Source organism: Astatotilapia calliptera, chromosome 20 (genome assembly GCF_900246225.1).
Source record: "Astatotilapia calliptera chromosome 20, fAstCal1.2, whole genome shotgun sequence".
In the NCBI taxonomy this organism is placed as follows: Eukaryota; Metazoa; Chordata; class Actinopteri; order Cichliformes; family Cichlidae; genus Astatotilapia; species Astatotilapia calliptera.
In genome coordinates, this window is record NC_039321.1 from 4680147 (window position 1) to 4705061 (window position 24915).

Genomic DNA, 24915 nt, shown 5'->3' on the forward strand with positions numbered 1-24915 from the left:
GGAGAGGGTGAGAGATGCATCCGCCACCACCAAGAGCTCCCTTATGTGGCAGGTTTTCAGCTAAACTCAGTGCTCATGCCAGTGCACTTCAGACCAGGACAGACCCTAAGACAAACACTAGCTCACCCCAAGGGAAAAAATCTCAAACACAAGCTAATCAATAAATAACAGGAACAAATTACAAACTTGGAAAGCTAGAAAAAAACAGGCAATAAATACAACACCTTAGCAACATTGTGTATGGTGTGCAGTGAGTCCATGGAGCATCCACCCCATAAAAGCATGACAAACATAGAAGAGCCACTTCGACAGGACGAGACTCAGATATACATCTGCACCTTATTCTTTAAAGACGAAAGACATATTTTAAAGAGTGCCAGTGTTCCCATTTCGGACCAAGAAGACAGGTGTTTCTGAAGTGGCCGTCTATGTCCACTGTAAATGACCATCATTGAACAGAGGAGGTGATTTATGAGCTCACCTATCAGCCACCGACAAACCAGTTTTGAGATCCCTTCCCAGGTCCTTCAATCCTAACTCACACCTTGCATCAGGTGACCTCAGTAGATCACATGATGGTGTGGGGCAATAAATATGGCTTCACCCAAAATTGTTTTTCACACCTTGGCTCATTTGATGAGGCACATGATCAATAGTGGGCCAATGACCACTAGGATTCAAACACCTGGGATTCTCCACCTCTGGGTTTTTAGAACTGAAGATGAAACATCCTCAAAAAGTTTAAGAAGTCCTGTTGCTTTCTTTTACAATATTGTTTTTATGAAGAAGCTGAGTCTAAATATTTTCACTGCAGAAGTGAAGGAAATGTGCGTATTCTAATATTTATAAATTATTTTATAAAAAGAAAATAAAAACCATACACTGTCAAAAGTGCCAATGTTTATTTTCATTAAAAACATGTAGATTACTGCATCTCTTCACTTTTCGTCTTCCTTGAAAGATATCTTGTTTCCAAGCAGTCTGTTTTCTGCAATCGTTTCACTAAATTCATCCAGAATCATAAAAGCAACATCTTTATATTATATATCTGTTGAGCTAAATTATAAGCAGCTCTAATAAAAACAACTTTAACCTCAGGCTATATAACTGCATACTTCAAACTCGATTTTTTTCCCCACCCTCATTGTTTTCTCTCGTTTTTCTTTCCTTTTTCTTCTTCTAGTCCTCTGATTTCTTCTCCTGTCTTTTGCCAATACATCCCTCACCCCCTGTCCATTCCAGCTTAATATCTATACAGAGAAAAATATGAATAATAAAATAAAACAAATAAATATAACAAAAACCTAAAAAGAGTCTATGGTGCTCCTCTTGGGAAAGCAAATATGTTTGGCACAACAAAGCATTCAGACCATTATTCTGCTGGACAGGACAGGTTTAAAAAAACACTACTGATGTAATTCATAGTGAGGCAACAGTAGCGTACAGAGGAGGTGAAGCACCTTTGGTGTGGATGGCAGTACTCAGGTCCACCTGAGGCATTGAGTAGACAACATCAGTTGCTTCACCACAGGGGGCGCTGCTGGTGACAGGAATGTGGGGAAAATGCACTTCAGCGTAGCAGAGGTTATCTGCCTTAAAGAGATAAAGAGGTGAGATCAAACATTAGACTCCAAAAATATGTTATAATTAAAAAAAATCTTAAATATATGAAAACCAAAAAACCCCTTTAATTATCATAAAGCCTCTGAAATCATCTTTCAAAATACTTTTGTAACAAAACAACTTTTGATAGACCTGTTTTCCACCAGAAAGATGTTTATATATATCTATAGATATATGTGTGTGTGTGTGTGTATACATACATGTATATGTTTTGCCTGTCCCATTTGATACTTTAATAATTCAGACAATAATTCTGATTGCTAAAGTAATCAGAATTATTGTCTGGAGGCCAAGAAAGATGTCCAATGGATTTATTTTGACCAGTGGATCATTATGGTCTTTGTTGTTATTATTTATTTATTTTATTTCAAGTTATTACAGACCGGACAGACATGACTGGGGGATAGGTAAGGGAGAAAGAAAGAAAGAAAGAAAGAAAGAAAGAAAGAAAGAAAGAAAGAAAGAAAGAAAGAAAGAAAGAAAGAAAGAAAGAAAGAAAAGGAGGGAAAGAGGGACAGTGAGAGAAGACACTAGAAGACACTAAAAAATCCACTCGCTCAGCTGTTGAAAGAGAAAAAAAAAGAAAACTGTCACGATCCTGGGTCTTATGACCCAGTGTTTTGAGTTTTAGTTCATTTTGATGTTTTAGTTTATGTAAGCCCTTCAGGTTCCTAAGTTCATTTGTTATCATGCTTAAGTGTTTCTAGTTCTTATTATTTCCCCCTCGTGTTTCCAACTATGGTGAATCTCCCCTGCTTTTCATGTGTTTCATGTCTGTGTCTTACATTGTGAAGTTTGGGTTGTCATGTCTACGTCTCATTATGTTTCCTGTTTTATTGTGAAGAGGTCTGGTGTTTCTGTGTTCATCGTGTTCAGTTTTACTCTTCCCCTGTGGCGTTGTTATGTTCATGTTGATCTACTGTGCCTTTCTGTTCCATGTTTCAGATCCCTATGTTCTGTCTCCCCCAGTCTGTTAAGTTCACATGTCTTGAGTTCCGTCAGTGTGTTTCCTGTTTTACTTTCACAGTCTGTTCTATGTTAATGTTTCTAGTTTTGCTTCCCTTGCCTCGTCCTGCTTAATTACTCTCAGCTGTGCTCTCCTCCTGTGGCTCATTCCCCCTCGTTATCCTTCAGTGTATTTAAGCCCCATGTTTCTCTTTGTCAGTGTTGCGTCCTCCATCATAGCTGTGTGATTTTTCCCTGTGGCTCCTTGTGCTTTAGTTTTTCCCAGTTTAGTTTATTTTGTGTTGTTTTTCATGTCCCACTTCACGCCAGCAATAAAGCTGTGTTTTTTGAGTTTACCTTTTGACTCTGTGAGTTTGCGTTTGGGTCCTACTCTTGCCTGCACACGGCCGTATTGTGACAGAAGGACGCAACCAGACAATGGACCCAGCAACTCATAATCCCTCCGCTGAGCTCCGGGAGGACATGATCTATGCGGTGGAGTTTCTATGCCAGGAATGGTTTGCGCTGCCCTTTGAAGAGTACCAGGAGGAGTTAGCCATCCGTCTGCAGAGGATGGTTTCTGGACTTCCCTGGCTATTTGGCACGCTAAACCCTCTCATCCAGGACTTCCTCGTTTCCACCGTACACATCCGCCCGGATCGGCCTCTCCACTATGAAGACTCGGAGGAGGTTCAGCCCGGTCCGCTCGAGGATTCGCGGGCTGGCACGTCTCCTCCCCCTCCTTCCCGGAGAAAACGGCGTTCACGCCGTCAGCAATCCCGAGCAGCGGAGCAGTTTTCTTCCACTGCTGGAGGGCCCGAGGAGCCCGTCCAGCTTCATGCCACGTCAGCTGGAGGGCCCGAGGAGCCCGTCCGGCCTCACGCCACGTCAGCTGGAGGGCCCGAGGAGCCCGTTCGGCCTCGCGCCACGTCAGCTGGAGGGCCCGAGGAGCCCGTCCGGCCTCACGCCACGTCAGCCGGAGGGCCCGAGGAGCCCGTCCGGCCTCACGCCACGTCAGCCGGAGGGCCCGAGGAGCCCGTCCGGCCTCACGCCACGTCAGCCGGAGGGCCCGAGGAGCCCGTCCGGCCTCACGCCACGTCAGCCGGAGGGCCCGAGGAGCCCGTCCGGCCTCACGCCACGTCAGCCGGAGGGCCCGAGGAGCCCGTCCGGCCTCACGCCACGTCAGCTGGAGGGCCCGAGGAGCCCGTCCGGCCTCACGCCACGTCAGCTGGAGGGCCCGAGGAGCCCGTCCGGCCTCACGCCACGTCAGCTGGAGGGCCCGAGGAGCCCGTCCGGCCTCACGCCACGTCAGCTGGAGGGCCCGAGGAGCCCGTCCGGCCTCACGTCACGTCAGCTGGGGGGCCCGAGGAGCCCGTCCAGTTTCACGCCACGTTAGCTGGCGGGCCCGAGGAGCCCGTCCGGCCACCTTCTGCTTCACCACCTGTGGCTGTAGTGCCGCCACCTGCAGGACCACCACCTGCTGCGCTACCGCCTGCTGCTTCTGCGCCTCAGCCTGAGGACGACACCTCGCCTGGTTCTGCTACACCTCAGTCTGAGAACTTATACGAACTCATCTCACCCACTATAGACTGTGTGTTGCTGCAACTTACACAGCCTCCTGCCACGTCAGCTGGGGGGCCCGAGGAGCCCGTCCAGCCACCACCTGCGGCTGCCTCACTGTCACCTGGTTCTGCTTCAGCCTCGCCTGGTCCGGCCTCATCAGAGGCTTCAGCCTCGCCTAGTCCGGCCTCATCAGAGGCTTCAGCCTCGCCAGGTCCGGCCTCATCAGATCAGAGTCTTCAGCCTCGCCAGGTCCGGCCTCTGCCTCTGCTGCGTCTGGCCCTGCCTCGCCTCAGCCAGAGGTCTCCGCACCTGCTGGCCCTGCCTCGCCTGGTCCTGTTGCGCCAGCTGGAGGTTCAGCCAAGCCCGTCCAGCATCCTTCCATGCCGTCAACTGCAGTGCCATTATCTGGTCCTGCCTCGCCTGGTCCTGCCACGGCCCAGCCAGAGGTCGACAGCACACCTCTGCTCGTCTCGCCTGCCAAGCCACGTCCAGCATGGCTGTTTCTGGGGCCTGTCAAAACAGCCTGTTCATGGAAACCCACCAAACCACCCGAGGTGTCACGTCCACATCCACACTACTGTCGACCACCAGCCAAGCCACCCGACGGGTCTTGTCCACGTCGCCGCCGGCCGCCAGCCAAGCCGCCCGAGTGTGGCCAGCCATACCTGCTTCGCCACTGCCTCCTTCCTCGTGGCTGGCCCCCTGAACCTTTGAACTATGAACTGTTATGCTATCGACCTCCAGGACGGCCCCCTGAACTACTTAACTGTGGACTTTTGTGCTGTCACCCTCCAGGTCGGCCCCCGGAAAGTTTTGAGAACTGTCTCCAGAGCTTTAGTGCCTTTCATGGGCTTTTTGCGCCCTTTTTGTGGGACTTTTGCTCTGGTTTTGGTCGGTTTCGGGCCCTCCATCCTGGACCCCCACTGCCCGCCCTGGGCGGGTTGTTTTGGTTTTGTTTCGTGTTTGTTTCTTTGTTCATGGTTTTGGGCGTCTGGAATCCGCCCTTGAAGGGGGGGCTCTGTCACGATCCTGGGTCTTATGACCCAGTGTTTTGAGTTTTAGTTCATTTTGATGTTTTAGTTTATGTAAGCCCTTCAGGTTCCTAAGTTCATTTGTTATCATGCTTAAGTGTTTCTAGTTCTTATTATTTCCCCCTCGTGTTTCCAACTATGGTAAATCTCCCCTGCTTTTCATGTGTTTCATGTCTGTGTCTTACATTGTGAAGTTTGGGTTGTCATGTCTACGTCTCATTATGTTTCCTGTTTTATTGTGAAGAGGTCTGGTGTTTCTGTGTTCATCGTGTTCAGTTTTACTCTTCCCCTGTGGCGTTGTTATGTTCATGTTGATCTACTGTGCCTTTCTGTTCCATGTTTCAGATCCCTATGTTCTGTCTCCCCCAGTCTGTTAAGTTCACATGTCTTGAGTTCCGTCAGTGTGTTTCCTGTTTTACTTTCACAGTCTGTTCTATGTTAATGTTTCTAGTTTTGCTTCCCTTGCCTCGTCCTGCTTAATTACTCTCAGCTGTGCTCTCCTCCTGTGGCTCATTCCCCCTCGTTATCCCTCAGTGTATTTAAGCCCCATGTTTCTCTTTGTCAGTGTTGCGTCCTCCATCATAGCTGTGTGATTTTTCCCTGTGGCTCCTTGTGCTTTAGTTTTTCCCAGTTTAGTTTATTTTGTGTTGTTTTTCGTGTCCCACTTCACGCCAGCAATAAAGCTGTGTTTTTTGAGTTTACCTTTTGACTCTGAGTTTGCGTTTGGGTCCTACTCTTGCCTGCACACGGCCGTATTGTGACAAAAACAAGCAAAAAGAGAGCAACACAACACCACAGCAATAACCTAGATAAGTGTTAACCAACAGTAAATACTAAATATTGAATGTTATTGCGCAGCATGTGACCAACAGTGCACGATGTGCTTTGAGGTAGCAGCCAAGAAAGATATAGTTTGTCTGTGAGCACCTGTGTGCACACCTGTGAGCAAACCTGTATGCGTGAGCGTGCTTGTATTCAAAAGGCTACTCCATGTAACAGTCCGCTAGAAGGTGTGGGGAGCCATAGCCCCGTTCCCCAGGGCATGAGCATGCATGCAGGAGATCCAAACCCCAGACATTCAGAGGCCCCCAGAGCACGAGAGCCCAAGGAGGACCATCCACAACTACCCCACCCTGAGCCACAGGCGCCAGGTCCTGCCAAGCAGCCACCGGGAGTGACACAGTACACCACTGACGGCTGAGGGCATCTGCCACTGACAGGGAGTGTGTTGGGGGGAGATGGGCCCCAATACCTGGGGGGGGGGGGGGGGGGGGGGGGGGCTGAGATCTTCCCAGAGAGATGGAGCCCTGCATCCCAGATCCCGACCAGACAGCCAACTCCTCCTACCAGCCTCTGCCCCAATGTCAAAAGAGAACGCGGGTCTTTGGTGGTGGCATAAACTGAAGACACTTCTATAGAAGGTGACCTGCACGGTTTGTCACACTTTCCAATATCTTTTATAGAACCCGATGGTCTGCAGCAGGAGAACAAACCAGCTGACAGATACAAAGCAAACAATAATGAAGCTGATGTGTGTCACAGGTCCTAAAACTCACCTGCATGTCAGCATACTCGGTTTCCACAGGAGGTCCTGAAAAACATGCAGCTCAGAAAATAAACGTCTGTCTTTAAGGCACATTACAGGAAGAAGAACCTGAGGAACTAAACTCAGGAACGATATGAAGAACTTCATATGAACTACAGTTAGATAAGACACATGACTGATAAAGAATCAAAATCATATCAGTCAGATTCTGTTGTGAGTCATAAATGAACATCTGGTGCTCTTTTTACAAACAGACTGAACTTCAAAGGTGAAAACAGCGTGACAGAAACGTCACACCTGACTTAATTCATGCAAAATGAGACATTCTGAGCTGAGACAGATCAGCCATGGTGCCATGTTTCCCTGTGTTTTATGGTTATTTGATAAAACTGTAATTTTGAAGGATTATTTTTGAACATATCCAAGTGAGACTGTGTTGGTGATCGTCACCATCAGATCAGTAACACCTTTCAGTCCAACGGTCTGTTTTCACAGCAGCTCTGTCAGTCTGAGATTATCTGGTGTTACCATGACGTAGACACACTCTCATCGTGGTGACTGGATCAGAGTTACACTGATTTTATACAAAAAAAGGTGGAAAACTGGGAAAGAGAAAAAATCTTTTCTATTTGTTCTCCCTGTATAAACCTAAATGACAATTACACTTTGGTAAATAATCTGCTTTAAAGGTGTTTATGATGACAATACACTGAACAAAGGAGCATATTATACATGCTGCATGTTGACATTTGCGTTGATTGACAGAATATTTAATCCATGCATGAAAAAGTGAGAAAATAATTTTTACTGTGATGAAATGTGATGAAAACACTGTGTTTGTTTCCTGTAGCCTCACCCCTGGGTTTAGTGGTCCTTCTCTTCATGTAGAAAATCAGCAGAGCTGCTGATAAGACGACGATCATAACGAGCAGAATCAGACCCACATAAATCAGCACATCTGCAGGAGTTTAACAGAGAAGATTTCTTTTACTCACAGTGTAACCATGTGGCCTGCAGGTCTGTTCATCTAGCAGTAAAGTTGTGCACATACAGAGTAACGTGTATTTTTTAGATTGAAAACAGTTCCTCGAACATTACCTGACAAACTGTTTATCAAGCATGATGGAACAATTTTTTTTTAAAACTATTGACTTCAGTTTCCTTCTGCATTAAATTATTTAATGAAGTAGTTACTCAAAAGCATAGAAACTGTTTACTTTTTCACTAAGTTTTTCTGCATTGAGCACCTGCTTCTCATTTAAGTCACTTAAAGATCAGAGCGCTTCTTCCACAGCTCTTAATGTGTCATTCCTATGTAGTTCTCTGATAAAAACACATTATGAGCCCAAAGCCCTTTTCTACTCGAGCACTCGTACGACCTGCCTTGTTCATCTTTTTAGACAAACACGTTTGTGCTTTCTATCCAACCGTTACACTGATGAGCACACTGGAATTTGGGATCAAACGACTGGCCCTCCAATTAGCAGATGACAGGCTCTACCTCCTGAGTGACAGCCACCCAGTATATTGTACCTGCATGTTTGGTTTCAGAGGAGGCTGATGAAGGTGTGGAGCTTCCTGAAGTTGAGCTTAAACTCTGTGCTGTTGGTGGTGTGGAGGCTGATGAGAGAAACACTGAAGCTGAAAAAGGTCTCAGAGTCCCGTTTGGTGTTGAAGTGGTTGAAGCTGTGAACAATGAAAGCATCAGAGTCATAATAAGACCACTTGAAGCAGTTTATATATCTGCATGTGACTGACATGGTTATGGGCTGTTTGACAGCAGAACTGATGAAACTTGATGTTTCAGATAAATATAACATCTGTAGGTGATTTGAAGGAAAAGTAGCTGCTTTTGAGACGTGAAGCTTCTGTCACACCTTCAAAGACAAACACGACTGTTAGCAGAAACTCACCTTCTGTGACAATCAGCTCGAAATCATCGTTTCCATCTGTATGCAAAGTTCTGTCCAAAGAGCACCTGTACCGTCCTGAGTCAGACTGTTTCAGCTGTGTGATGCTCACATACAGAGTATATGACAGAGTGGATGTTTTTTCATATTTAATGCTGTATCTGCCGTTCTGAGCTGCATCATCAGATGTTTCAACAAGAATGTTTCCATCTTCACATTTTTTCTTACAGAAGAGTTTCCTGCTTCCAGGCAAATAAAATTTGCACGCAACTGTGATGCTTCCTCCTTCCTCTGCTCTGTGAGGGAGAGTTTGTGCTTTGACCAAACCAGTGTTTCCATCCTGAAGTGCTGCTGAAAGGATGAACAATCATTAGTTACAATCTTCTTATATGTTAAACTAAGACAGATGGTTGTCACTGTGTTGTTCCTCTTCAGTATATGAAATAAATAATAATTCAGTGTTGCTTAAGGAGCTCTACTAAGATGTTCAGAAGGATAGAGAAAAAAAAAATATTTGATTGCAGACTAAATGTACAATAAAAATTCAAAAAGTCATTTCTGGGGTTAAAAGTGAAATCAAAATGATTTGCACAATGCAGTGATGCAAAAGCAGAAGTTTGTGTAAACCTTTGAATTCGACGTATGTTTATATTTCAGGGTTTTATCTTTTTATAAATATTAAAAAGTGTCCTTTCTATAAGCTGCATGTTTGAGTGACTCTTTTCCAAACACTCAGTTTAATCACAGAACGAAATAATTTGTATGAGAGAAAACAAAGAAGTAAAGCAAGTTGTAAAACCAGCTGATTACATACAAATGACAATAAAGTGAAGGTAAATAAGACTTAGAACAGAGAAAGTGACAGAAATAAGAAGCAAATTTACTCACTGAGGAAGATGAAGCAGAGCAAAGTGTGCTTCATCTCAGAGCTCTGATGGTTTAATGCTGCTTCGTTTCTTTCTTTACTGCAAACGAGGAACTTCTTACTTCTCTTAATGAGGTGGTCACGCCTTCAAAAGACACACACACACACACACACACACACACACACACACACACACACACACACACACACACACTATTGCAACAGTGTTTCTTTATGGCTCAAAAGAAACCGACTGCTTGAGGTTTACTGAACTACAATTATACATTATTAGTTATAAACTAGACTTGCTCATTATACTAAAATGCTGTCAGTCCTCCATTTTCATCAGATCAAACACAACACTACAATCTTCCTAAAGGCTATTTTTGCATCTGCTCTGCAAAAATGTTCTTCACAGAGGCATATCTGGAACTTTTGATCAATAAAATGCACCGTTGTTTAACTATTTGGTCTCAATACATTATGTCTGATGAAACAGACATAAAAATAACAAATGAATGAAAGTCAGTTAAAGACTTTGGAAACTAAAGAGGGGCAGTATGCAAACAAACAATATTTAATATTTCATTTATCACAAGACTCAGAAATAAAATCTTTATTTATTTAAAATTTCTATTTAAAATTGTGTATCATAACATCTTTTAATGTTCAGAAATTCATGCATTCTCTACCCAAACCTAAACACAATAATGGAGGAAAGGAAAATATTTACCAAGTGTTTACTTTTGTAATAATTCTTTTCTTCTTTATTTGAAGTTTATTTTTTTAATATTGTGTTGTAACAAAACTCTGACCAAACAGAATAACCTTATATATGTTACGTTTTTATTTTACCCATTCACAAGAAATTGTAACCCCAGGTCAAAAAGATACAAAAGAAGTAGACTATATATATATATATATAAGTCATAATAAATATAAATGTATCCTGTCCACCGCTCAGTTACATAACCACGTGGAGGCAAGGACCTCACAGCACAAGCATACTCCCAGCCTATTATAAGAGTTGCACACAGAGTACAAAAGTACAGACAAGCAATTGCTCCTGAATATTTGGTAGAAAGGCGCACGCGATACGTTTTTGTTTGGGTTGTAATTTTATTTTGCTGACACAATATCTGTGTTTGCTGGTGAAGAGGAGGTAAAAAAAATACTGGTTAAACATCAGTTGGAGCGTGGCTCTTTACTCTAGCTAGAAATCATTTATGGCATACATGTATGCCCTAAATGATCTCTAGCTGCAGCTAGAGATCATTTAGGGCATACAGCTAGAAATCATTTAGGGCATACAGCTAGAAATCATTTAGGGCATACAGCTAGAAACACAGATATGTAGAGCCAAATACTGTCAATAAGGCCTCTGCAATATTCTGAAGACAGTTAAACTTGTCAGGTAGTGATGTTCAGCAGGTGAAAATGCAAGCTCCATGAACACGCACAGCTGTGGATTCCAGCTGCTTCGATGTTGCATTAACTGGTATTAACTCAGCCAGTTAATGCGAGACAAATCCAGATGCTCATTAAAGATTTCTGGTTTGATCAGAAAAGAAAACATTGGTCCAAACACCTGAAAGTCCCAAAAACACATTGGGACTTCCGTAGACTGTCTCGAGTCTACGGATGTATCCGTGTGTTTCCGTGGTGCTGATGCTGCGCTGAGCGGAAAGCTCCTGAAGCTTTTGAAGTGTCAGAATGTGGAAAGCTAACAACGTCCCTCTCACCAGAAGTTATTTTTAGCCAATTACAAGTTGAATCTGGTAGTTGGGGTTGTTAGCTAAGATACCGTCATTAAGAAGAGTCACAACTAATGTGTCTATGCGAGCAGATTTGTGATGTGCACCGCTGGTGCAGCCATTTATTTTTTGATGCACCCTCTCAGATTAATTCACTGCGTGTCGAGCCCAGGGCTGTACTGGGACAAAAAAACAGCCCGGGCATTTTGACTAAAAAAATAAACAACAATTTTAGGGATTTCTATGAAACTTTATACTAACCACAAATAAACCCGTCTAAAAATGAAATTGATCAGTTTTTTGATGATGTAACCCTTCAAAAATTACTAGACAGTCGAGCAATGGCACTGGATTCGCCACTGACGCCAGGCGAACTCCAGGAAGCTCTGATAAGTATGCCCAATAATAAGGCTCCAGGTCCAGACGGCTTTCCAGCAGAATTCTACAAAGAATTCTGGACGATTCTGGCACCAGTATTCCACAGAATGTTCCAAGAAATTAAGGAAAATGCCAGACTTCCACCAAATATGAATTCTGCCAACATTAATCTCCTGCAAAAACCCTTTATTTCCCTCAAGCTATCGTTCAGTATCCCTGATTCATGTAGACCTCAAAATAATCTGCAAAGCTTAGAGAAAATAACCCTTCTCTTAATTCATTCTGACCAAACCAGTTTCAGGCAGGCACTCATCAACAAATACATGTAGATTACTTAATTCAATAGACTAATCATGCAATAAAAACACTGAAATCACAATATTGTCTCTAGATGCAGAAAAAGCATTTGGCAGAGTTAACTGGAAATTTTTATTTGCAGCTTTACAAAAATGTGGTTTTGGAAACTCTTTCATAAACTGGTTAAAATATATAATTCCCCAACAGCCTGTGTCAGAACAAAGGACCAAATATCCTTCAGCTTCTGTCTCCTGAGGGGCACCAGACAGGGATTCAGACAATAATTCTGATTGCTACAGTGCTGAACGGGATAGGCAAAAAATAAAAAATAAAATAATGAAGTAGTTACTCTGAAGCATAGAAAGTATTTATAGTTATAGTATTTATAATCTTTCCTCTGTCTGTGTCTGTTACACTGACACTTGTGAAAAAGCTCTGAAACCAAACAGCAACTAATCACAGTCTATATCTGTCATCTAGCACAGATCTCATGCAGTGCTGCTGTGAGGAAGTCAGCCATGTCCTCTCTCAGCTGCTGACCTGCTGTGGTGGAAACTTATTTATTTAGCTGTTGTGCTTTTTACTGAACTCACTGCAATGATCAGTTTACAATCAAACACATGCTACATACATTTGACAGTTTTGACTTTAATTCTACTTTGATTGCAATATTTTTGTATTTTCATTTATTTCAACACATTTTTTTTTATCTTTTACTCAGAATAGAGTAGCCATTTATTGTCATTCTACATGTACATCAACACCGAGGAAAGAAGTTTACATTTCAGAAATGTTCTTCTTCCACATCTCACAGTGTGTCAGTACTAGATAGTTCACGCATTGATGGATCTTCATCACGTATAAATCTGCATACATATAAAAATCTATAACGTACCTGAACTTCCAGAGGAGGCTGATGAAGGTGTGGAGCTTCCTGAAGTTGAGCTTAAACTCTGTGCTTTTGGTGGTGTGGAGGCTGATGAGAGAAACACTGAAGCTGAAAAAGGTCTCAGAGTCATGTAACTGCGATGTTTCCTCCTTCCTCTGCTCTGTGAGGGAGAGTTTGTGCTTTGACCAAACCAGTGTTTCCATCCTGAAGTGCTGCTGAAAGGAGGAAGAATTGTTAGTTACAATCTTAGATTAAATGTGACAGCTGTGTTTATGTTTGCATGTGAAATGTGCGTTTTAGTGGTAGGACTGCAAAACATCCAAAGCTTAAAGTTTGTCACCGCTCACTGTGCTGTTGCTCTTCAGCTCATTAAAAGAAGAAATAAAACACAGTGTTTGTTTCATCAGCTCTACTATTATAAGTTTGTCATTCAAAGAAGAGTAGAGGAAAAATAAAAAAATATTTGATTACAGATTCAATGTACAATAAAAAGTAGGAAAATATTTCTGGGGACCAAACTGGTTTGAATCTCAAAATAATTTGCAAACTGCAAGAAACAAGTTTGTGGAAATATTTAAATTCCACTCATTTCCAAACTTCATACTATGTTTAACCACAGAAACTAGTAACTGTGGGAGAAAACAAGCAAACACAGCCTCTCCCTGACAGTTTTTACCAATCAGATAGAAGCACAATTCCATATATAATCCTGTGTAATGTTAAGTGAGCGTCATCTTCTTTCAGCTACTTGCAGACTGTTGCTTTTTGACTGAAGGAGAATCCATGTACAGTAGTCCCTCGCTAAATCGCGGTTCACCTTTCGTGGCCTAGCTGTTTTGCAGATTTTTTTTGTGTGCAAATTTGCATGCTTTTTTGTTTTGTTTTGTTTTATTTACAGCGCATTGTGTTCTGCGTGCTGATTGGCTGTAGGCCATTGTCCATCAATCTCGTGCCATGTTTCCTGTACAGTCGAGAATGCATTCAGCTTGTCATATTTACATAAATCTTCGATCGGTGTGACTGTGTGCTGTACTGTTGTAATGTAAAAATGTAAGTTGTAAGTTTTCTCCCCAACAAATGTGCCTTTGGTTTCATTGTACAACATGTTGTACATGTTACAGTGTGGGTGGGGTGTTTGCCTGCTCTCTCCGCCTCCTTCTCTCTTGCCACTCCTACCCCTCTGTCTCTCTCACCCTTCTCTCTCCCCAGGACACAGCTGCTGTTCACTGGCCTCGTTTACCATCTGGGCCCAGTCAGTAATCCCCTCTGAGGTTATATAAGCTGGGGATGACCTGTGTGTGAATTGGTTTTTCCCCTGTTGCTCTACACAATTTCTTCTAGGTGTTGGAAAGGCTCCTTTGCCCGTGGTGAGCAGTTACAGGCTTGTGGGCCCCACAGGTGTCTCCCCGTGGCGAGGAGTTAAGTAAGAAGTGTGAGAAGCGGGAAGCGCCTCCTTTATTTGTTTGGTAGTTTTTTTCCTTTGTTGCTGCGACTACTTCCTTTGTTTTTTGGCATTACTGGTAAAAAACGGCTTTGCCGGCTCTTTAAGTTAAGATTATTTGTAATAAAACTATTTTACATACTGAACACCTCTGTCTGGTTTCCTTTTCATTCCATTCCTGACCCATTTATCACCGGTCCCCACACTCACACCCCTTATTTTTCTATGAAGGTTTGAGCCTTGAGAGTGTATAAACAAGAGAAAATGTGAAAATGTTCATGCCTGTCTGAGAAAAGTGTATAAAGTGTGTAGTGAGGGGTTTTACAGCCTTACATCTATACAGAAAATATTTACATCTATAATAAACTAGGGAACACTGTACATGTTTTGTACACTGATTGTACAAAACATGCACTAAACAAATCATACTTGTGAGTCCTCAAAGTTACACACCAATCATTGTGTACATTTGTAAATCTTACTTTATGGTTGTGGATCATATTTGCAAACCTTCTCTCCATATTTATGCTACATCAGCGTTTCTGACACTATTTAGAGAACAAATAAAAGGAGACACTTCAGACCTTCATCCAGTCTCAACTGAAACTTCAGCGCTGTTATGCTGAAAAGTTAAATATTAACAAATGTAGGTATTAAAAAACATTTTTACATTAGAATTTTTTTTCTGTCCTTTTATTGTTTGTTTCAGTCTGACTGATGACAACAGTAACAGGTGACACAGCAGTTAATCTGAGTTCCATTGGTTTGGTAAAATACACACTAACATAAAATAGATGAAGTTAGCCACCTGGAGCCTTTTTGCTGACTACATTTAAGGATCGTGCTCCAGGAGCAGCCTGCCAGTCATACCATCATGCCATCTGTTAAACTAAACTAAAAGTAGCTGTAATAAAAACAACATACAGTGTAATTGTTTGACAGACAGATGGTCATAAACAGAAAAATATACTGTTGTATGGATTCTGTTCATCTGTTAGCCACCGAGCTTTCATCAGCAGCATCACTACTGATGTTTTTGGACATATGAGGAGGTGAAGCATCTGCGGTGTGGTCGGCAGAGCTGGCATGTACCTGGGGACGAAGTACAAACATATATTGCATTACCACAGGGGGCGCTGTTGGTGGCACGATAGTGGGAGAAATCCACTTCAGTATAATCAACTGCATTCATGTCATCTTCAGTCCTAAAGGAATCAAACTTCAGTCTCTCAAAATATGATGTAAATGAATAAAAATTCATACAGATAAACTCTGAGAGAAGATAAAATATGTGTACAAGAAATATTTAAGTATGAAATCTTAAAAAACATTTGCTATCAGCTTGTTAATGAAACAAGAATGAACCAAAAAAATGCAATTTATGTTAAATGCAAAAAAACAAACAAAAACTAAAAAGCAGAATTTTTAAGCATTAATACTAGCAATCGCATAAAATATCTATCAATGATAAATTACTTTAATGCACAAACTTTGATCTAGATCCTAATTTCTGACCTCAGAGCTTAAAATCAGACCACAGTTTTACTTACTTTGTTGTGAGGAGAGGTGGAGAGGCTGTAGACGTCTATTGTTTTCATCTCCATCTGGCTGGAGGTTTTTGGTGCAGCATCTGTTGAGGACACTTCTGCAGGAGGTGAACTGCTCTGTCTGTCCCCCTCTCTGATCTCTATATATACGTTGTTGCCCTGCAGAAGGAACAAAGCAGCTGATTGATACAACTCAAGCTGTGATGAAGCTCAGGTGTCACAGTTCCTAAAACTCACCTGTGTGATGTCAGCACGCTCAGATTCCACAGGATGTCCTGAAAAACATGCAGATAAGAAGATAAACATCAGTCTTTAACCAGTGGAACTACATCTGTAGATCTGAAAGGATCAGGCAAAGAGGACCAACGAGGGATTAATACTAAAGAAAAAGGAGCCTGCCTATCAATAATGACAATTTCTTTTAACCAGTCATTGTTCTTATTCCCAAATGAAGAACTGATGGTGTTGACAAAGAGGGAAGGGTAGACTGATTAGACTGGATAGACTCTGTTTTAAATGTTATTTTCAATTTAGTTTTCAAAAATAATATCAAGAATGTTGGTCATGTGTTAAATATAAATAAAAACAATGCAATGATTCCCAAACCTCTTAAACTGATATTTTATTCATTAGAAAATAAAAAAAAATCAATCAAATGAGGCTTTTTTTTATAATGTCATGAAACACAGTAGCTCATTTTGAATTTAATGTCAGAAAAAATGCCTCACAAAAGTTTGCATGGGGGCAACAGGAGGCTGGAACAATAAGCATTGCTAAACCCAAACAGCTGGAAGAATAACTCATTCGTAACAGGTCAGTAACTCGGTATAAAAAGAGCATCTTAAAGAGGTGAAGTTTCAAAGAAGTAAAGGAGTCTTCTCTCAGCTAAAGATCAATTTTCATTGACTGAAGCAAAGTGGAAAAGTGTTCTGTAGTGAGATCAATTAAAAGCTGAAATTCTCTTGGATGTTGCATCTGCTGGACTAAAGAGAAGGACTGTTCCGTTTATTATCAGTGCTCAGGTCAAAAGCCTTCATCTCTGATGGTACGGGGGTGCATCAGTATCTGTGGAATTGGAAGCTTCAACACCTGAAAAAAGGCGCCATCAATGCTGGAAGGTGTACTCCCATCCAGACGTCTTTTAAGGGAAGGTCTTATATATAGGTATATTTCATCAACACCATATTAAACTGCATTCTGTATCTACTACACCAGCCTGGCTTCACGGCCTGCAGTCCAGACCTTTGACCAGCTCAAAATATTTGGAGCATCATTAAACCAAAAACATGACAGAGAAGACTCAGGACTGCTGAGCAGCTCGAAACCTCTAACAGACAAGAACAGGACGACATTCCTAACAGCTAGTCTCCTCAGTCCCCTCGGTCTCCAGATGTTTCCAGACTGTTGTTAAAAGATGAGGGGACGCTACATGGTGCGCCATCATTTCTGAAAATGGTACATGTTCTCAGTTTAAACATTTGATGTAATTTATGTGTTCTATTTGAATTTTGTGTTCATAATGTGACGAAATTTTTATTTTCCCAGTAAACAAACTGCATGATTTTAGAAGTTCTGACAGACTGAATTTGAGAATATTTGAGCCACAGTTGGAAGCTCATTTCAGGCTTTTAATTGTCATTTTCCTTGTGTTACTTATGTCGTCAGGACATTAATATTTTCTGGACAGAAACCAGTTCCCTATGATATGTATTTCAAAATTTTACTGTGTTTAAGTTTTTAAAGGGTTTAATGGGACGACTCTTTGTTATATTTCCCTAAAAAGGTCCAGGGGATGAGGGAAAGTGATAAAAAGTGTCTGGGTCGAAAAAAGGAGACAGGGAGGCAAAATGGTTAAACTAAAGAGTTTTATTAATGCTTCTGTTAGTAACTGAACTAAAAGACACCGTTAAGCCGCTATCACCATTTAAAGAAGCAAACCAAAACTCAGGCATAAGTCAGTAAACTGAAAAAGTAGATTAAAAAAAAGGATTAGTCACCAAACACTCCTCTCCACCGAGCAGGAGCAAACAGTCACCAAACACAGCTCACTAGCTCCAACCACCAACATGGCTCTCTGGCACCAGAGCTCACCTTTCTCTGGCTTTTAATTGCTGATGGGAGTCAGCTGTACAAAAAAATGTGGCAGGAGAGACAGCAGGACACCCAGGGCAACTAAAGAGTTAAAAACACCATCGTGCGTGTTTCCTGTAGCCTCACCTTTGGGTTTAGCTGTCCTCTTCATCATGTAGAAAATCAACAAAGTTGCTAAAAAGGCGCTGATGATAATGACCACAATAAGACGCACATAAATCAGCACATCTGCAGGCGTTTAACAGAGAAAGGTTTTTTACTCGCAGTGTAAACATGTGGAGCATGTGGTTCATTTAGCAGTAAACATACAGTATAATATGTGTTTTTGGACTGAACACAGTTACTCAGGCATTTATGTGACAAACTGCTTATCAATCATGACAGAAAAACAAATCAGAAAAAATCAATTTCCTTCTGCATGAAATTATTTAATGAAGTAGAACAGAAAGTATTTATACTTTAACCAAGTTTTCTGTGTTAAGTTCCTGCTGTTGTACTTTCTGCTAAAACTTGAGCAGCTCCTCATTCTGCTTCAAACACTCAGTAACAACTACAGCTCCCACAATGCTTTCCTCTGTCTGTGTCTGTTACACTGACACTTGTGAAAACGCTCTGAAACCAAACAGCGACTAATCACAGTCTATATCTGTCATCTAGCACAGATCTCATGCAGTGCTGCTGTGAGGAAGTCAGCCATGTCCTCTCTCAGCTGCTGACCTGCTGTGGTGGAAACTTATTCATTTAGCTGTTGTGCTTTTTACTGAAGTCACTGCAATGATCAGTTTTCAGTCAAACACGTGTTACATTCATTTGACAGTTTTGACTTTAATTCTACTATCATGCCAATATTTTTCTACTTTAATTCGTTTCAACACATTTTTATCTTTTACTCAGAATAGAGTAGCCATTTATTGTCATTCTACATGTACATCAACACCGAGGAAAGAAGTTTACATTTTAGAAATGTTCTTCTTCCACATCTCACAGTGTGTCACTACTAGATAGTTCACTCATTAATGGATCACATATAAATCTGCATACATATAAAAATCTATAACATACCTGAACTTCCAGAGGAGGCTGATGAAGGTGTGGAGCTTCCTGAAGTTGAGCTTAAACTCTGTGCTGTTGGTGGTGTGGAGGCTGATGAGAGAAACACTGAAGCTGAAAAAGGTCTCAGAGTCCCGTTTGGTGTTGAAGTGGTTGAAGCTGTGAACAATGAAAGCATCAGAGTCATAATAAGACCACTTGAAGCAGTTTATATATCTGCATGTGACTGACGTGGTTATGGGCTGTTTGACAGCAGAACTGATGAAACTTGATGTTTCAGATAAATATAACATCTGTAGGTGATTTGAAGGAAAAGTAGCTGCTTTTGAGACGTGAAGCTTCTGTCACACCTTCAAAGACAAACACGACTGTTAGCAGAAACTCACCTTCTGTGACAATCAGCTCAAAATCAGAGTTTCCAACTGTCCACCAGCGTTTGTCCAAAGAGCACCTGTACCGTCCTGACTCAGACTGTTTCAGCTGTGTGATGCTCACATACATAATATTATTTGAGTTTTCATATTTAATGCTGTATCTGCCGTTCTGAGCTGCATCATCAGATGTTTCAACAAGAATGTTTCCATCTTCACATTTTTCCTTACAGAAGAGTTTCCTGCTTCCAGACAAATAAAAGTTGCATTTAACTGTGATGTTTCCTCCTTCCTCTGCTCTGTGAGGGAGAGTTTGTGCTTTGACCAAACCAGTGTTTCCATCCTGAAGTGCTGCTGAAAGGATGAACAATCATTAGTTACAATCTTACTATAGATTAAATGTGACAGATGATTATGAATTTTAACTGATCACAGAAGTTCAGTTAACTTCATTTTTCTGGTTTTATTTGCAAACAGCAAACTTCCTGTTTTATACACGAACACAAAACATCTGATGTGGAAGATTCAGAGTTTAAGGTTGTGAAAAAGATACAAAAATGAAACTTGACTTTTTTTTTAAATCTTTGATGACATCATCATCATCATCATCATCATCATCATCATCATCATCAGCAGCAGCAGCAGCAGCAGCAGCTATTTCCATATTTGTATGTGAAATGAACATTTTAGTCGCGCTGCTAAACATCCAGTTCTCACTTTGTTGCTCTTCAGCTCATTAAGAGAAGAAATGAAACAGAGTGTTTGTTTCATCAGCTCTACTATTATAAGTTTGTCTCTCATAGAAGAGTAGACGAAAAGTATTTGATTACAGATTCAGTGTCCAATAAAAAGTAGAAATTTCTGGGGATCAAACTGGTTTAAAACTAAAAATAATTTGTAAAGTGCAAAAAATATTTTGTGGGAACATTTAAATTCCACTCATATCCAAACTTCACACCATGTTTAACCACAGAAACCAATAATTATGAGAGAGAACAAAGAAACGAAGAAGTGAGTCGCAAAACGAATTATAAATGAAAATAAAATGGAGACAAATAAGACTTAGAAGAGAGAAAGTGACAGAAATAAGAAGAGAATTTACTCACTGAGGAAGATGAAGCAGAGCAAAGTGAGTTTCATCTCAGAGCTCTGATGGTTTAATGCTGCTTCAGTTCTTCCTCACTTCAAACCAGGAACTTCTTACTTCTCTTAATGACGAGGTCACGCCTTCAAACCACACACACACACACACACACACACACACACACACACACACACACACACACACACACACACACACACACACACACACACGCTCCTTCTCTCTCACCAGTCGAGGGTGAGTGATGCGATCCTAAATCCCGGTAGTCTGAGTGTGTGTGCAGGTCTGGATCCTGGAGGTCACGCTGGAAGGATCCATCTAGTGGAATCTCTGGACTCTCTTCATGGAGCTCATGGCTCAGTAAAACAGCTGACAGAGACACGGAGCATCGTTGATCACATGATCCCTTATCTTACCTGCTTAGCCTCTTGTGTCCTTGTCTAGTGTGTTTTTTTGTATTACTTTTCCCTGGAACACTCTCTCAGAAACTTAAAGAGGAATTACGGATTTGATCAACTGGTCCCTGAATGCAATTCACACCCTTTTCTCAACGAGAAGTCTGGGTTCGGGTGAGCCTGAGTGTTGAAGATATCAACCTATTTGGAACCATGGTAACAGGGTTCTTGCTGATCGGAGCTGGCTTGGCCCTGGCTTATCGAAGATTAAAGAAAGCGGAATCAGCTGTTCAAAACCCCACAAGGCTGGGATTGAATCGATGGGACGGGTGGTGAATTCTCTAAATGGGCTCACTGAGCGCAGCACGCATAAGATCTTGGAGAAGCTTACGGCTGCTGTGAACACTCAGAATACGACCTCTGAGCGAAACTTGATCACATCTTGGAGAAGCTCACTGCGGTTGTGAGTTCTCAGTATCTGCTCTTTGAGCATAAGAAGGACAACATCACGGAGCGTAAGTTTGATAACATCATGGAGAAGCTCACGGCTCTCCAACAGGAGATTGAGAGACCAGTGTTGGACTGTTAGAACAGCTTTGAAATTCACATGAGTTGTTCGCACTAAAGTAAAAACCACCATCACTTCATACGGCTACCACTCCAGCAACAGCTGTGATCTCAAGGCTGGAGCTAAACAAAAACACCCTGATAATAGACTGTCCTTCCTATCCTACGCAAGGCCACCTGGGTTAGCTGGAAGACTGTTTACTTAGCCTGGCAGGGCAAAGGACACTGTCTCAGCTGAACTCTGGACACACACACATACACTGATATGCACACACTGATCCCCCCTCCCTTTCCAAACGCCTTCGATGCTTGTGCCCTCCCGGGGAAGATGGCGGTCGACTGGACCAGCGCAGACATGCTGCAGGACCGGATGTGCTGTCTACACCGGCTCTCTCTCACCCTTTACCCGCCCCTGTTGCTTGTCTTGTGTTTCTATGGTGTATTGATAGTCATGTGCTTTTTATGCTGAGGTGTTTTTTCTGTTATCAAACTGTTCTCCCATTAGGAGCTCAGTCTGAGTGGAGTTTTTTTTTCTCCTCCTCTCACCTCCTGTTATGTATTTTCGTTGTTTTTTTCCTATCAGCCTACGTCTCTGACATGTCTTCCCAATGTGATGTTGGTGTAAGTTTGGTCAGAAGGTTCCTTTGTAAGTGCGCATTTGCCATTAGCGTGCTGCCTGCTGTAACCCTAATTTCCTTCGGGATTAATAAAGTATTTCTGATTCTGATTCTGATTAAATAGTCAGTATTTTAACAAGATGATGTACTTTTGAAATTATGCAAAGGACCTCATGTGCAGCGCAAGGTGGCCATTTTCTGCTTGTAGGGGATAAGTTGCAAGATCATCAGTGTGCTCCAATATCCCGAGTGAGCTGAGATATCGCTGTGGAATATAAGTGTTTATATAAAATGCATGTAACATTTCCACACTTTTTAAAGGAACCTGGTGTAATTAAGCTCTTTGCATTTAGTTCTTTACAGTCAGAGGCCACTGCCGTATTTTGTCCTTTGTATTTAATTTAATTTCCTCTATTCTTCATATTGATCTTTTTTCCTCTCATGCTGTCAAAGTTCAGTACAAGTCCATATGGTTGTTGTTGGATAAAAGTAAAGGGGAAAAATACATTTTTGCTTATTCTGTCTTCCCCAACAGTAAAAGACTGCACATTAAGAACCCCAGCAATTGTGTTCTGTGCGGGTCCCAGGCTACATATAGGTGAGAATTTGTGTGTGTGTGTGTGTAAAAAAGAAGAAGAAGAAAACATTGTTTGTAAAAAATATTTACACAAGTTACACATTTTCTGTTAAGTTCTGGTTACAGATAGAAAGCAAAAAACTATGTGTAAAATTCACATACACATGTTCCCTCACTTGTGTGTGCGTTTCAACATACGAGTATGAATTTTGACACGATTTTTCTTCCTTTCAGCTGATTGGTCAATGTCATGTCACTCACAAATGTAAAAATCCAATCAGAGAACAGATGGGTTTGGCTGTCAGAGGGGCACTTTATGCAACTCACACACAAGTGCAGAGTTTAACACGTAGTTTTTTGCTTTGTATCTGTAACCAGACCTTAACAAAAAACGTGTAACTTGTGTAAATATTTTTTTACACACACACAAATTCTCATATATCATTGCACAAACATTTTCAGATATTTTGGTTTACAAGGTAACAAAACTCAGTCCACAACTACACATTTGATTTACAAGTACAAAATATTTATGGCCACAATTTGAGCCGGTACAATCACATCCAATTTGTGAAATGTGCCATGATGCTTCTGCTGTGCATACACAAAGTTTCACAACACATCTTCTAAAGAGCTGCAAACTTCTGTATACATGTACATGTAAGAACTGCATACACGCGCTGAGGCTACATGACTGGCTAATATTGACCATTTTAACAGTTCACTGCCGCTTCCCCTTAATTCTCTGCAGCAGCATGTTTAGATGAGCTTCAGCTGATCTGCATGGACTGCTGGCTGAGCTTAACCCAGGATAATGTGTTTTAATGTTAAAATAGGGCTTCATGTCTTGTGTCATTTAAATACTTGTTCACTTGAAAACATTGTTTCAATCTGCTCTACCATGATGTAGATAGGAAGTAAAATGAAGTAGGGGTTATATATTCAAGAAAGCGTATATAAACAGTGTTGTGGAGGTGAAGAGAGTGCAAGAAAGAATCATGAAATTAAAGCTGGATATTGAAGCTGTGATGATGAGTGTTGTCAGTGAGTTTTCCCCACAGGCTGGATTTCAGTTAGAAAAAAGAGAAATTCTGCAGTAAGCTGGATTAAGTGTAGTGTAGTGAACACGCTTCAACAAAAGATGACTGACAATATACAGCTGTAGTGCTGAGGGAAACTGCCAAGCAGGAGTTTGATATTTCCTCTGGACAAAGATTTAAAAAACACAAGGAGAAAAGTATACAGGAGTGCTGGGAGGCTATGCATACAAAGGCAGACGTGACAAAGAAAAAGACTAGTGAGTTGTATGTGAGGCTGGACATTAAGGAAAGACAAAAGGACTTGTATTGATTGGCTGCGCAGAGACATAAAGCTGGAAAGAATTTTCAGCAGGTTAGAGTGATTGTGGATAGAGATGGAAATGTAGTGAGACACTAATGAAAGAGAGAGCGAGACAGAGGAGGATAGATGGTGGAAAACTTGTGAGGACTAAAAAGAATGAAGTAAGGGTACTAGTGGATATACTGGACAAAAGAGCCATAAGGCAGGAGGAAAGGGAGAAGACCACAGAGAAGATTCATGCATGTAGTGAACAAAGACATGTAGAGTTTGGGTGTGAGAGAGGAGGATGCTAGAGATAAGGTGAGAAGGAGGCAGATGATTTGCACTCCTAAAGGAAGCAGCTAAAAGATCGAAAGATTCAGTAAAATTCCTGAGATACAAACACATCAGTTGGACATGTTATCTGCTAGACTTGTAGTCAAGACCTCCTAAACCAAGACCAAGACAGACCGAATCCAGACCCAGACAAAGACCGAGACGAGACCGAGACTGAGACAAAAAAGTCTTTAAACTGCAGCCAGATGCTGTTACGTTTACGGGTGTCAGGCATATTTATGTGTTTTTGCTTTCGCACAGCCCTCCTCACCGCTGTCTACTGTCTCACTCACTTACTGAGAGGACAGAAGCACGCACCACTTGACTGTCGCGTTTCTCACCCTCTCTGTTTTTCACATAATGATATATCCTATATCCTCGCATGTGATTGCCCACAATATGGAGGGATTGGAGCATAGCTGAGCCACTGTGTGAGAGCTGAGCAGCGAAAGGAAATTAAGTGAGGAGCCGGCTCTCGCTCAATGGGAGTCGACTCCACTGATTCACTACAAAGCACTCTCTACGCACGGCTCTTAGAGCTGATGCGTTTGCGCATGACACATTATCGAACGTTACGTTGTGTGTCATGAATACTGTTGACTCCAAATCTCCCGACCACTATGTGGATCTGAGACAGCAAGACCGAGACAGCGAGACCAAGACAAGACCAACAACACGTAACCGGACTCGAGACATCCAA

General features: G+C 41.8%; 2 protein-coding genes across 2 annotated transcripts in view; both read right to left on the reverse strand.

The window, feature by feature from the left end:
• LOC113013690 (uncharacterized) overlaps positions 1 to 20445 on the reverse strand; it is a 44370-nt gene extending 23925 nt beyond the window's left edge. The window contains exons 1-2 of the mRNA XM_026154795.1: positions 20408 to 20445; positions 12943 to 13016 (exon numbers count right to left, since the gene is read on the reverse strand). Coding sequence (XP_026010580.1) covers positions 12943 to 13016; positions 20408 to 20441 — 108 coding nt within the window. The 5' untranslated portion in view covers positions 20442 to 20445. The remainder of the gene's footprint in view (positions 1 to 12942; positions 13017 to 20407) is intronic.
• On the reverse strand, positions 881 to 9561 carry LOC113013692 (uncharacterized). The gene is made up of 6 exons (XM_026154799.1): positions 9507 to 9561; positions 8622 to 8969; positions 8242 to 8394; positions 7565 to 7666; positions 6719 to 6753; positions 881 to 1593 (listed from the first exon to the last, which is right to left on the reverse strand). The coding sequence occupies exons 1-6, from the start codon at positions 9538 to 9540 to the stop codon at positions 1420 to 1422; spliced, it is 846 nt and encodes a 281-aa protein (XP_026010584.1). The 5' UTR covers positions 9541 to 9561; the 3' UTR covers positions 881 to 1419.
• Positions 20446 to 24915: the final 4470 nt, after the last annotated feature.